This window comes from Perissodus microlepis, chromosome 4 (genome assembly GCF_051167445.1).
Source record: "Perissodus microlepis isolate ML-2025 ecotype Zambia chromosome 4, ASM5116744v1, whole genome shotgun sequence".
In the NCBI taxonomy this organism is placed as follows: Eukaryota; Metazoa; Chordata; class Actinopteri; order Cichliformes; family Cichlidae; genus Perissodus; species Perissodus microlepis.
In genome coordinates, this window is record NC_140464.1 from 30,240,277 (window position 1) to 30,253,631 (window position 13,355).

Sequence of the window (13,355 nt, forward strand, 5' to 3'; positions counted from 1 at the left end):
CCCTCTCCTGCTGCTACTTCAATCGTGAAACTGATCAGTGATCAGCTGATCGGCTTTTCTGTTGTGAGTCCGTCTCTCTTGTTTGTTTTTGGCCCACTTTGCACCAGAAAGAGGAAACCAGCAGCTGAACAACAGCAGCACGTTTAAGCTTGATAAGCTGTTGTTAGAATTTATTTACTTTCTACACCAGGATCTTTTTCTACGCAGCTGACGGCTGGTAACTGTGCAGGGGCGGACCTAGCAAAGTTTAGCCAGGGGGGCCGATAGGGCATGAACAGGGAAAGGGGGCACAAAGACACTTTTCTTTCTTATTCTCATTTAAAATATCTAGCTTTTAATAAATAATTATCTGAATCTTACACCCAAAGTTTTAATCTGATGTAAAATGTATAGAAGTCCATTACTGTATATAGTAACTGTTAAGTCTAATATACCCTAGTAAGCTGTAGTACTTTTTCCTTTGGGAGGGTACCATCTGTGCAGTCTGCAGTTCTGTTGAAGAAAGATGTTGAATCTATTTAATTATTCTTGAAAAATAATTTATTTCTGTGAATTTTTTTTCACCCTGCATCAAATTAAAGTTGATTACATTGATTAAGCATCATGAGGAAGAGGCTGGTTCCCTTTTTTCTTTTGCTGGGAGTTTGCAACCCTATTAGTTAGGTTGCTTAATATTTCTGCTAAGTACTCTTTAAAATACCAGAACAGGGAGGATGGAGCAGGTTTAACTTTATTAGATTGATCAGTGTTGCTGATCTATGAAATATTTTGGGTGCAGTGTTTTTGTTTTGTGTTTTTGTGTTTTTTTTTTTTTTTTTTTTTTACATACAGGTATAACAGAATAGCTTTAGTGTTGTTGTTGTTGTTGTTTTTTAACTTGAGTATGAACTTATACAAAAAGCAGCAAGATATTAAAAAAACAGTTTTATTGATTAAAAAACACTATATCGGATTCATATCGGTATCGGCAGATATCCAAATTTATGATATCGGTATCGGACATAAAAAAGTGGTATCGTGCCATCTATAATCTGTAAGCATTAATAAGAGAAAAATATTTTAGTTAACTGAAATGAAAATAAAACCTAGACTTTGGACTTTTTATTGTAATATCTCTACTGATTTGTGCCTGATGGATTTATCAGCTGGGCCAAAACATCTATCAATATTAGCTATTTGCAGATATATTGGTATTGGCGTTTATAGCAGCCAATAAATGAAAACTGAAAAAGGAAAGCAGAAACGGGAGAAACGCCCTTCAACCATGTTGGGTTTGATGTTGCAGAGTTTGCAGCTTCCCTGCTGGCAGCACATCTGAACACTGAATTCTTGTCAGCTGCTCTTCTGCTTTTTTTATGCAAGTTCGCAGAGAAGCTGAAGCAGAAATCCCTGCTCATGGCAGAAGCTAGATAACCACCGCTGTAATGATATCGACTGATTCGGTTTTTAGCTTTTGTTCAGCAACCAAAATCCAGAGAAGGCCTGTGTGTGTTGAGCTTCATCAGTAATGCAAACAAACAGGTTAAATGTTGTTGTCTTGTCATGATGTCTGTTTTTCAAAATTATTAATTTTCACGTACAGTTATCGTGGTATACTTGGAATACCATTAATCAGGAAGGGAATGCCTTCATTGTTACTTTTTTTTTAATATAAAATTTGTTAACATTTCAGCTGCAAGAGGATTACCATTTTTTTATTTCACATTCACTTACGTGCTTCACGTGTGGTCAGGTGGTTTTATACTGCCACACATCAGAAATCTGTATGCAGTTGAACGTTGACTAAATTTCAGTGTTTCCGCTAAATCAGCACTCTCTACTTGTTGTTACCTTTGTGAGAAGTAGGCGGGGCTCCTATGTAGGCGGGTCATTCGTGTCCAGGATGGGGCTGACTGCACATGGCAGTATTACGTGGTCTACCTGGGTAACCCTGGTATGATGTTTGCCCTTCTGGGTGACAGCTGTTAATATTTGCATCACCACTTGTGGGAAGTCATTATGTTCAGTAACAATCTCTTTGTAACCTTCAGTGTTTCTTGGTGAGTGTATGAAATCAAATGAGGCCAAACACAGTTGAAACCCATAAATGTTTCCCCACTCATGATTAGAAACACATCAGTGTCATGTTTGGCTTTAGAGCAAAGTTTATAAAAATGATCTGAAACGACACAGCTGTGAAACCAGTGCAGGTGTGCTGGATCATATTCACATCTGTAATGTGTTCCTCATTAAAGCTGCTAATGGAAGATGGTTTTTCACCTCTGAAGGTCTGACCTGCACTTTGTTTCAGAGCCACCGCTGAATAGTTTCTTTTTCTCTGCTAACAGAACAGTCTGATTAAAGGAGTGTACCCCGCCAGCCCGTCATCCTGGCTCTTCGTTGCCATAGGAATCCTGGCCACCATGTACATGCAGTCGGATCCCAGCATGGGGCTCATCACCAAGATACAGCAGCACCTGCCGCTAAGGTACACAACGGCAATGTCAGTGGCAAAGTTCTTTAAATGGGCAAAATGATTTGATAATGCAGAGTAGACAAATTAGACCATAATTTTGTTGTTGTTGGGTTTTGTTTTAATCAAAGTAACAAATCTGAAGGTGCAAAAATAGGTGAGCACATGGAATCATAATTTAGCTTTATCAGGGTAAACTCTGCTCTTATCTCGTCTGCTGTGGGTGACGACAGGGACGAAGTGTATGTCTGTGTGCGCGTGCAGCAGAGAATGATGAAGCTACCGTGATTGGTGGATACATGAAGTGGTGAAAATGTAAAATGGTTCATGGGTACTTTATCTGACTTACCAGTTGCAAATAGACTTTTACTCTCTACTCGATCACTCAAAACACTTCATACAGCATGTCTCATTCACCCATTCACACGGCACTTTTTTGTTCTTTTTCTACATCTAAGCGCTGTTCTGTCAATCATTCATTGTGAAGAACGCCTCGAGAGCAGCTCTGTATCTTCCCCAAGGAGCTTTTGGCGAGCAAGGCCCATGAATGATCAAACTTCTCTCAGAGTTCTGCAGACAAATCAAGTGTCAAGAAACTATAATGTGATGCTTATTTTAAGCCCAGCATCTTCCTTACCTTCTCAGTTCAGTTGTTGTGTCTTTGATGTCATGTTGTTCTGGAAGTTTTGCTCTTGCTCACTCATGTTTTTATGTTGCTTAGTAGCTTTTATTTCTGCACACTGTATTTGCCCACAGTTTCACTCATGTCCCTGTGCTGTCTTGCTGCTAATGGTGACAGCACTGATGCTGCTGCGAGTCAGAAACCTGAAACATTTTATTAAAAACATCTCATGGGGAACATATGACAATAACTGCTGTGATAGCTAGGACTGGAATTATGTGTCCAGTTGAAGTGTTTCCAAGTGTGTGAGTTTTTCCTCCTTAAAGGTGCAGCACCACTCTAAGGCCTTACAGTGAGGAGGGCTGGAGTTGTGTATACATATATAGCAGGTTTTTCAGCATGTTAACAAGATGAGTCAGTACAGAGGATTGTGGGTGTGGTGCTTAAACCTGAACTTTCCTCTACTTCCTACCAGCCTGACTACTAACTGTAGCTTTATATTATTGCATAAACCATCACTGATTCACTGACTGCACCTGTTGCTTCCATGATGTTCTGAGTCATTTCAGACAGCACGGTTAATAAACAGATGAATATAACTGGCAGGATAGAGGGCATGGTGAAAGTAAACAGTGACATTCATTATAATGACTGTAGCTGAACATGTGACATGAATGAACTGAAACCAACATGAGTGTAAGCGTGATCACATGTCTCGATCACCAGTGCACACATTCATCATCCACCACATTAAATCCACCTGTCTAATATTATGTAGGTCCCCTCTCATGGTGCCAACACTGCTCTGGCCCGTCGGGGCATGGACGTGGGACTCCAGGGGGAATGGAGACAGTGGGTTCCTGGGGTTGTAGGGTTGGGCCTCCGTGATTGGGCTTGTTTTTCAAACATCCTGGCTCGGATTGGGATCTGGGGAATTTGGAGACCGGGCCAACATCTCGGACCGTTTGTCATGTTCCTGACTAGTTTTGTGGTATGGTGGGGTGCACTGTCCTGCTGGGGACGACCGCTGCCGTCAGCAAGTGCCTTCGCCAACAGCTGATAGGTAGGTGGTGTGTCTCAGTTACATCCACCTGAACGCTAGGGACCGAGGTTTCCCAGGAGAGTCAAAAGTCACTTTCCTGATTACCAAGCTGTACTAGTGCAGGACTAGACTACAGAAAAAAACTGAACTGCCCATGCTTGTTGCCTTCAGTATGAGTTTATTACTTTTTAAATGCAATCTAATATCCTAACATCTTATTGTTTTTAATACTATGCACAGTTCACTTCCTCAGTGGCCCACTAGGTGTTGCTGTTGTATTTTTATGCTGTCAGAAGCCTCACGGTGAGATTAAACATGAGCTATGTGAGTGAAATGCACACTTTCTCAGTTTTGCTAAAGTAACAGATTATTCGGGGAGAACTGCATTTATCAAGAACAGATTTATTTATTTTATAATTTTGTGTTAACCTGTCAAAGGCAGCAGTTTTTGGAGCCACTGGAATCTAAAAGCTGCTGTTACAGAATGTCTTGGTCACTAACACTGAAGTCTATTTTTGCATCAGTTCTTAGCTGTAGATAAAAATACTTCCGATCGGTGTTTAGTGTAGCTGTAATCAGATAATACTGCTGATTACCTCACATTTGAAACTGATTACCAGGCAGTTGTCTGGTTATATCTGAGCCTCTCTGGGCTGGACTCTGAGTGTTGCCTATAAATATGGCTGTAAATTACCCTGGTGGTGTGTAGAGGCAAAATTACAAAAATTGTCTTTTTTATTTATTTTTTATCAGATATGGGAGATGTCCCATTGCTCTGTTAAAGTAACAAACAGAGCAATGGGACATCTCTTAAAAAGGTCACTTATCAAGACTGTTCCTCCCAGCTTCCTTCAGATTGTATTATTTATTGTCTATTGAAAAAGTTTCCTTGTAGCTGCTCGCATCATTAAAGCGATCTCACTCCCTCTGTGCAGTCTCCACATGTCCCTCAGTGCCCAGGGTCAGACTATGGTGTCAGCGCTGGTCTTCAGCACTCTGCTGTGGCTCTCCCTCATCCTCGCCCTCAGGTTCTGCCTCAAACTGCTGCTGTCCTACCACCAGTGGATGTTTGAAAAGCACGGCCGGATGTCTAACACCACCAAAGTCTGGGTGGTAAGCCATGTTCCCGCTCAGTCCCACAGCTTCCTCCAGAGGCTGCTGTGTGCGTGTGTTGGACTCGAGTTATTGCATTAATTTTTTCCTGGACTGAGTGTAATATTTATGTTGGATAACATGAACCAAAAGTTGCACGTTGATTATTTTTAGGCTGAATGGTTCCATGTTATAGTGTTGTGTGGTTTTGTTTTTTTCTTTTCTTTTCAAGCACATAACACGTCCAAAAATGCTGCAAACATGAAATGATGTAAAGCTGTTTTAAACATGTTTCTCTGATTTGAAAGAGTAACAGTCTCACTGGATTGTTTGCTTTGCCTCATTCTTGTAGTTTAATTCCTTTTAAGTGGGGCTTGTTCGAGCTTCTGAGCTCGTCTGTTATCTACAGTAGATGGCAGCACACACTGTCAAGCCTGCAGAAGCCCTGACTGGGAGAAAAAATTCAACTACTGCTGGTGATGATTTACAGCAACACTTAATACTCGCTTAAGCGTGAGTTTTGCTTGGAAGTAGGAATGTTCATCTGATCTTGGAGGATTGGTCCATGGAGTCTGGTTTTGAAAATAATGATGATTAAATAAACAATTTGCAGCTCCAGTTTTTCAGTCTTGGACCGGAGCAGTGTCTGCCTCCTAGCTGGAAGAGAACTTTGAAAGGGAGCTTTACTTTAAAGAAACTTTATTTTCATTGTCATTAAACCTCCTCCTGGGATAAAGATCGCACCCAGCCCTCTCTAATAGTCAAAGACTGAGGGTTTTTGTTGTAAAAGATAGAAAATCTCTTTTAGGGATAAGATTACATTTTCTTATTGAAAACACGCTGTCTGTAATGACCGTCTAAAACTGTCTCCCCTCTTTGACCTCTGTTTCTTTCAGCCTCTGGTGAGGTTGCTGTCAAGCAGGAAGCCTTTGCTGTACAGCTATCAGTCGTCTCTACCTCACCTCCCCGTTCCAGCCATCCAAGACACAGTGATCAGGGTGAGTGTGAACATACACCTGAACACATGGTGGCGCATTTAAGTTTGTTTTCTCTCCCCATCCTTATCCTTATCATCTTGTGTTCAAGAATCAGATTAACGCTGTCTGAATGTTTGCTGTTGTCAGTACTTGGAGTCGGTGCGCCCTCTGCTGACGGACCCGGAGTTTAAACGCATGTCAGACCTGGCCAATGAGTTTGAGTCGAATCTGGGGAACCGCCTCCAACGCTACCTGAAACTTAAAGCTCTGTGGGCCACCAACTATGTAGGTATTCAGCAGGAAGTACACACAGTGCAGCTGACAGCGAGGGGTACAGGAGGGTGTATGGGTCATTGACTAACCCAGAGTTACTCATGCTCAAGGGCAACACACGCTGACCTTTGTCCAAACTAAATGAATTGACACTGTATACAAACAAAAAACAATCTTCTTCAGTGCATAATATCATTTTTATAATTAAATAAATTACTAAACTTTACACTTTCCCCAATAATTTCATGAAAATGAATTTGTGCATGGCTGCTTTTTTTTTTTTTTTTACCTTGCCAGAGCAGGTGCAGCAGGTTTATATAACAACACAAATGTTGGTTATTTTCATCATTTTTCCAGCTTGTTAACAACTTCATCAGGTCACAGGACATGGCCTCTTTCCATCATTTAACTGCTTTGATCCTGAAGCTTCTGGCTCTGAGCTTTGAATGAGTTAAATGTGTTTGTGGTGGCTCTGCTGCAGTTTTGACAAACACTTTGTGAGTCGCTTCACAGCCTTCATATTAGTGTGACGGTGCCACAAATGTTTCCTGTGCTCGCCTGTTAGTGCAGAAAAGTATAGCATCTTCTTAATGATTATTTAAAGCATATACAGCGGTCCCTCATTTATCACCGGGGTTATGTTTTAAAAATAACCCGCGATAGGTGAAATCTGCGAAGTAGCCAACTTTATTTTTTACAACTATTATAGATGTTTTAAGGCTGTAAAACCCCTCACTACACACTTTATACACTTTTCTCAGACAGGCACGAACATTTCCACACTTTTCTCTCTTGTTTAAACTCTCAAAGTTCAAACCACGCAGGTGACAACGTTTCATCAACATTGTTGTGTTTGTTGGGGAGAAAGCTTATAAACATACAGTACTGCACTGACTCAGAGTCACACTGCTGGCGATCCAAGATTTATGTAAATTTGACAAGCTGAATGCATTCTTTACTGTACAGGAAACATGGCACGAGATTGTTTGACAATGATCTACAGCCAATCAGGACGCAGAACACAATGTGCTGTATTTAAAATAAATAAATAAATAAAATCTGCGAAAGGTGAACCGCGATATAGCGAGGGAGAACTGTAATGCATAAGTTCAGTATTTGCATTTTTATTAATGAAAGTACCTCAGACAAACGCTTGGGCACAGCAAACTTTTACTTGAGTAAACGTTCTTTTGCCAGCTCTGTAATCTGTGAGTGACAACTGACAGAAGTGACGCAGTACTTATTTAAAAAGCGAATTGTTAGCGTTGTCCTCCTTGTAAATCGTCACGACCTCTGTTATCACTACAATACGTCCTCACGTCCTGGTGTTTGAACTTTTTAAATTTGAGGAGCTGCGTCTTGTTCAGGTGCTGAGTTTGACTGTTACAGGTTTGAGTCACTGCTCTGTGGTGCACGGTCAGTGTGCCCTTACTGACACAGCTGATGCATAATGTAATTTATCCCTTTTTATTTGCATGTTTTCTTATAAAGTTGCAACTGTAAAGAAATACATTTTGCAATTTTTAATCCTCATGCTTTGTGCTCCTGGTTTGGAAATAAAGACTTTAGATTCCTGTTTTGGCTCTAGGTGAGTGACTGGTGGGAGGAATACGTCTATTTAAGGAGCCGAGGTCCCATAATGGTCAACAGTAACTACTATGGAATGGTAACCACTGCTTCTTTATATAATTACATGTTTACATTCTGAGCTAAGGTTAGGAGTTATATTAAAGTCAGAATGTTTTATTTTCTTTACCCGTCTTTACTTGCTTAAATCTACACCTCATATCCTGTTGTCATTTTTAAACCTGAGCTTCCTGTCAGTCCAGCTCAACCTTTTAGCCTTATCTTGTTGGCTATGTTTTTAGAGAGACGAGGGAATCATCCAACATTTCATTCTCCTTCCTTTGGTTCTTAATCAAAAATCTTCTGATGGTTGTCTTTTTTTAAATCTATCCCTTGTGTGGTCCTTCCAGGATTTTCTGTACGTGACACCAACCTCAGTGCAGGCGGCCAGGGCAGGGAACACGATCACTGCCCTGCTGCTCTACCGCCGCAAGGTGAACCGGGAGGAACTGAAGCCGGTGAGGCTGCACACATTTCTGCAGATGGGAAAAACAATGCAATGCAGTGGGTTTGCGTCTGTTGCGCTGTTTGTTTTTAAAATAAAAAAAAATAAAAATTTCTGATGATACCCATCACTGTCAGATTCTTAAAAATCTTCCAAGTTTGCATCAGTAATCTTAAAAAGGTCAGTGTCTGTCAGGCTGAAATGATGAGCTCCTGTTTTATTATGTTGACCAGAATGTATTCAAAGTTCAGATTCAGTTTTAATACAGAGGGATTCAATGGAAATATTGCATTAATATTGTGGCATTGCTTTTAAACACATGGTCTCAGATGTAATTGGACTGATCAGAATAAAAGACAATAGTTTTTTTTCTCAAAGATATTTTTATTAAATTGAAGTAACAAAGAAAAACAGATACACACAGAATTGTTAAACAACAAACAAGTAGGTTTCACAATGACTGTTTGAACTGAATCAGAATCAGAAATACTTTATTAATCCCGAAGGAAATTATGGGTTACAGCAGGCAGCATGCTAAATGGCACATGCGCACTTACAAAGGAACCCTATGACCAAACATACTTTACACAAACATTACATTAGGGAGACATGTCAGAGAGACTGATGGGAAAAAAACAACGAAAATACACAACATGAGGTGAGAGGAGGGGAAAAAACCTCCACTCAGACTGAGCTCCTGATGGGAGAACAGTTTGAGAACAGAAAAAAACACCCCAGCACAAAAAGCACATGACTGTCAGTACACAGTCTGGAGCGTCTGCAGATTGTCCAAAATGCTGCAGCAAGGCTTCTGACAAAAACATCGAAATACTCTCATGTAACACCGTTGCTTATACAGCTGCACTGGCTCCCCGTTCAATTCAGTCCATTTTAAGATTCTGGTTCTGACATTTAAGGCTCTTCAAGAACAAGCACCAGCGTACATCATCATCAGACTGTGGAACTCTCTTCCTCAGAACTTAAGATCTGCAGACTCAGTGATTACTTTTAAAAAACAGCTAAAAACACATCTTTTTAAAATTGCGTTTTGTTAACTTTTGACTGTTTTTGTTTTATACCTTGTGAAGCACTTTGTGATCTTTTATCTAGAAATGTGCTATATAAATAAAATGTTACTTACTTACACCACAGACACACAAGATAAGCAACAGGGGTGGGTAAAGGGTGAGGGAGAGCCGGTGTATACAGCGCATGCTTGTGTGTATCCTGAGTTTAGCTGAGAGAGTGTCCTTGGCCCAGCCAGGCTAAGTAAACAGTCTTCCAGCCGACCCAGGTGGCTTTGCGTAGGATAGGAAGGAACAGAAATAATAGAATGCAGATTAATGACACACTCACATATCTTGTAATTGCGTTAAGCAGTTTACCCCCCTACCCATACCACATAGTAGCCCTATCCCTCAGGACAAGTACAAAAACAAGAAACAGAAACAAAAACAAACAAACAAAAAACGCCATCGCAAGTACAACAGGACAAAGCAGAACAAAATAAAACAAACACACAAAAAACATAAAGGCCCCTTCACAGCGGAAACAGCATGTGCTGCTAATGCTAACTGCTAACTAAAAGCCAAGGATCCAGAATTTGTTGCGCTGGCTGCTGAGCTCTGTGGGGTTTTGCGGCACCTCTACGTGTACTAGATGCGCCTGCTCCCTGTCGTTTCTATCTCTGTTGAAAAGGCTCTGGAGTAGCCCATGCTGGGGGTCTCTGTATAAGCAGGTTAACCTGTGACACAAAAAATAACCGAACTCGGACACACACAGACTGTTTTCCTTCGTGGTGATGAAGGAAATCGCTGGGCTGGCATGTAAAAAGGCATTTATTCTTTTAGGACCTGCAGCTCAGTAAAGCACCCCTCCAACAGCCAAACCCATCTGTTCTCTGATTGAATTGTTAATAAAATTGAATTGAATTTCACCAATTTGGTCAGTTTTCAGGATACAAGCTCAACCTATATAAAAGTGAGTTGTTTCCTGTGGATGGAAGGGCACCAGTGTATGACTATACTAACCTCCACTTTAAAATAGCAGGAGATCAGTTTACATGTAAAAATATAACGACATGCTCTGGCAGACTTGGTTCTATGGTGGGTCTTAAAGGCTTAAAAAGTTATCCATTAAGGTGCTTTCCTGCGGGAAGGTGTAATGTTGAGAGTAAAAAGTCCTAAACTTATCATTAATTTTGGAAGGTAGTCCACAGCCCATTGTGTAATATGGGTGCACATGCCTTTGATAGTCAGTTTATTCTGGCAGTGACTCTTGTTTCCTGAGGTACTGCAGAACCTTTGATGTGCTCCAAAATCGTCTGTCTACTACCCACCTTGCTTTTTTACAGCTCCCCTTCAAAGAGAGAGCAACGGAAGGGTGCAGCCATCTGTGTAGGCTGTATTTAGTGGTCAGTGGCTGTTGCGTGGCTGCTGCTTTCCATTGATTCAAATAAGAATGGGTTGTGTTATCTAAGGGTCACATGGTTTAATGTCCATCTAAAACAAATGGAAAATAGCCAGTGTGTTTGTGTCTTTGTGCTGCAGAGCCGCGTTCCGGGTACCGTCATCCCCCTGTGTGCTGCTCAGTGTGAGAGGATGTTCAACACAACACGCACACCAGGAGTCGAGACTGGTAACAAACACACACATACTCAGAGTAGATGCAGCACATAAACATGCACTTTGATTGTTGCAGTTGTATTTCTCTCGCTCAAGTGTCTTTAATAAGGGAAGCTGTTTCTCTGCTAAATTCTATTAATTGCTATTCTTCTATTATATGCCCATTCTATTTCTATTACCTGAAGCAGGATATTCAGGATATGAGGATATTGGAGTAGCATTATTGAAGTATGGTATTGAAGTTCATTATCGGGTACTAAATTATCATCGGAGGCTGAAGCGCTCTTACACTCAGACATGCCCGGGCTTGTCCTTTTACACACGTTAGGCAATGTAAACACATCTCATGGTTATATCTTATTGTTGTTGCAGACTGTATAATATGGCACGGCCCTACTCTTTTTCACAGATGTGCTCCAGCACTGGCTAGACAGCGAGTTTGTAGCAGTGTACCACAGGGGGCGCTATTTTCGCCTGTGGGTATACCGGGCAGGCCGCCTGCTGTCCCCCAGGGAGATTGAATACCAGATCCAGAGAATCCTGGATGACGCTTCACCCCCGCTTCCTGGAGAGGAGAAGCTGGGAGCTCTCACTGCTGGAGACAGGTGCGTACAAAGTGGCAGCCCCCTATCGTCCTGATATGCTTACTACTGGCTCCAAAAATTTGACATGGCAGCAGCAAGCGTGCTGCTGTTTGAATTTTCTAAATGTCGGGGGAAAGCGGGTGACGTCACATGCCTGTTTATCCCTTTTTATACACAGGCTATAGTAGGCAATTTTGATACATTTTCTAACTGTGAAATATTTGGGAGAAATATGAAAAGTTAATCACAGGTTCTAGTCTGTATTTAAGGTTTATTGATAAGAGGTTCTTTAAAACTGAATAAACCTTTTAAGGTTAAAATCAACATTTTTCTTTCATTAAAATAAAATAATTCAATTTTTTTTATTTCTTTACTGAAACACAGCCAGTTTGTATGAAGCTGTCTGAACCTGCTGTCTTTATATTTAGCAGGTTGCTCAGAGGCAGCTCACAGAGACGAGCTACAGTGCGACCACTGGATGGCACCATAATATACTAATCAGAGCTCTTTACTGACACATATGATTAGGTATACAATGGACTTAATGTGTAGACTCAACTTTCATTTGAGAGTACCCAGTTTTAAGTTTGGTTTTGAGTTTCAGCTCCTTAACATGTGCCACCCTCTTTTTTTTTTTTTTTTTTTTAAAGGGACAAAAGTAACAGGACAATTGACTCTAAGGCTGTTTCATATGAAAGTTCATTATGTCATAAGCAGATAAAAGGCTTGGATTTCAGTTAGATCTTCCAAATGCAAGCAACATTCTGTGAACTAACAACGTGCGGACAAAAGAGCTCTCCATGCACGGGAAACATGCCATCCTTAAGCTGCTAAAACAGAAAAAACTATGCAAGAATTTGCTATAATATTAGAAGTGGCAAAATCTGCAGTTTGCTACTTCCTGAGAGGGGAAAAAAAAGCACGGGTAAATTCAGCAACGCAAAAAGACCCGGACGCCCACGGAAGACGACAATGGTTGATCCAAGAGTCATTTCCATGGTTATGAGAAACCGCTTCACAAAAGCCAACCAAGTGAACAACACTTTCCTGGAGGTACACGTATCGATATCCCAGTCCACCATAAAGAGAAGACTGCATGAAAGTAAAGCCTCAAGAATAGATTGGAAAACTCCAAAGCACACCACATCATCTATAAAACTGCGTGATGGTTTGGGTTTGCATGGCTGCCACTGGCACTCATGAATTTTGAGGTGTTCGGAGACTCTCTGCTCGAATCCAGTTAAAAGCAGTCAAATTGATTAGATGGTGTTTCATCATACAGATGGACAGTGAGCCAAAGCATACAGCCAAAGCAAGCCAGGAGTTTATTAAAGCAAAGAAGTGGGATATTCAGCCACCTGCTCGTTTTCCTGGCTGTGGGCATCTTTAGTTGAGTGTGAAGGTTTCTAACTCTGCTCTCTTAATTCCTCAAAACCTAGGGGGAAAGTTTGGGTTGGCTTCACTGAAATGATTGAAAGCAAAACAGTAGAAATTAATCATGTGAACAGTAAGTGTAAATAAATTTTGGCTAGAAGAACTGATGAAGAAAAAAAATGTAGGGATCAGCTCTTCAAGTTTATGCATGTTAGTATTTGTAGAAGCATAACAAACTAAGATG

The 13,355-nt window shown here is 40.9% G+C and overlaps 1 protein-coding gene across 1 annotated transcript in view; it reads left to right on the forward strand.

The window, feature by feature from the left end:
- The window catches only part of LOC146389250 (carnitine O-palmitoyltransferase 1, liver isoform-like), a 59,665-nt gene that overhangs the window by 9,567 nt on the left and 36,743 nt on the right, over positions 1–13,355 (forward strand). Inside the window, exons 3-10 of the mRNA XM_084926986.1 lie at positions 2,328–2,467; positions 5,052–5,229; positions 6,105–6,206; positions 6,333–6,470; positions 8,047–8,124; positions 8,435–8,542; positions 11,079–11,166; positions 11,563–11,758. Coding sequence (XP_084783112.1) covers positions 2,328–2,467; positions 5,052–5,229; positions 6,105–6,206; positions 6,333–6,470; positions 8,047–8,124; positions 8,435–8,542; positions 11,079–11,166; positions 11,563–11,758 — 1,028 coding nt within the window. The remainder of the gene's footprint in view (positions 1–2,327; positions 2,468–5,051; positions 5,230–6,104; positions 6,207–6,332; positions 6,471–8,046; positions 8,125–8,434; positions 8,543–11,078; positions 11,167–11,562; positions 11,759–13,355) is intronic.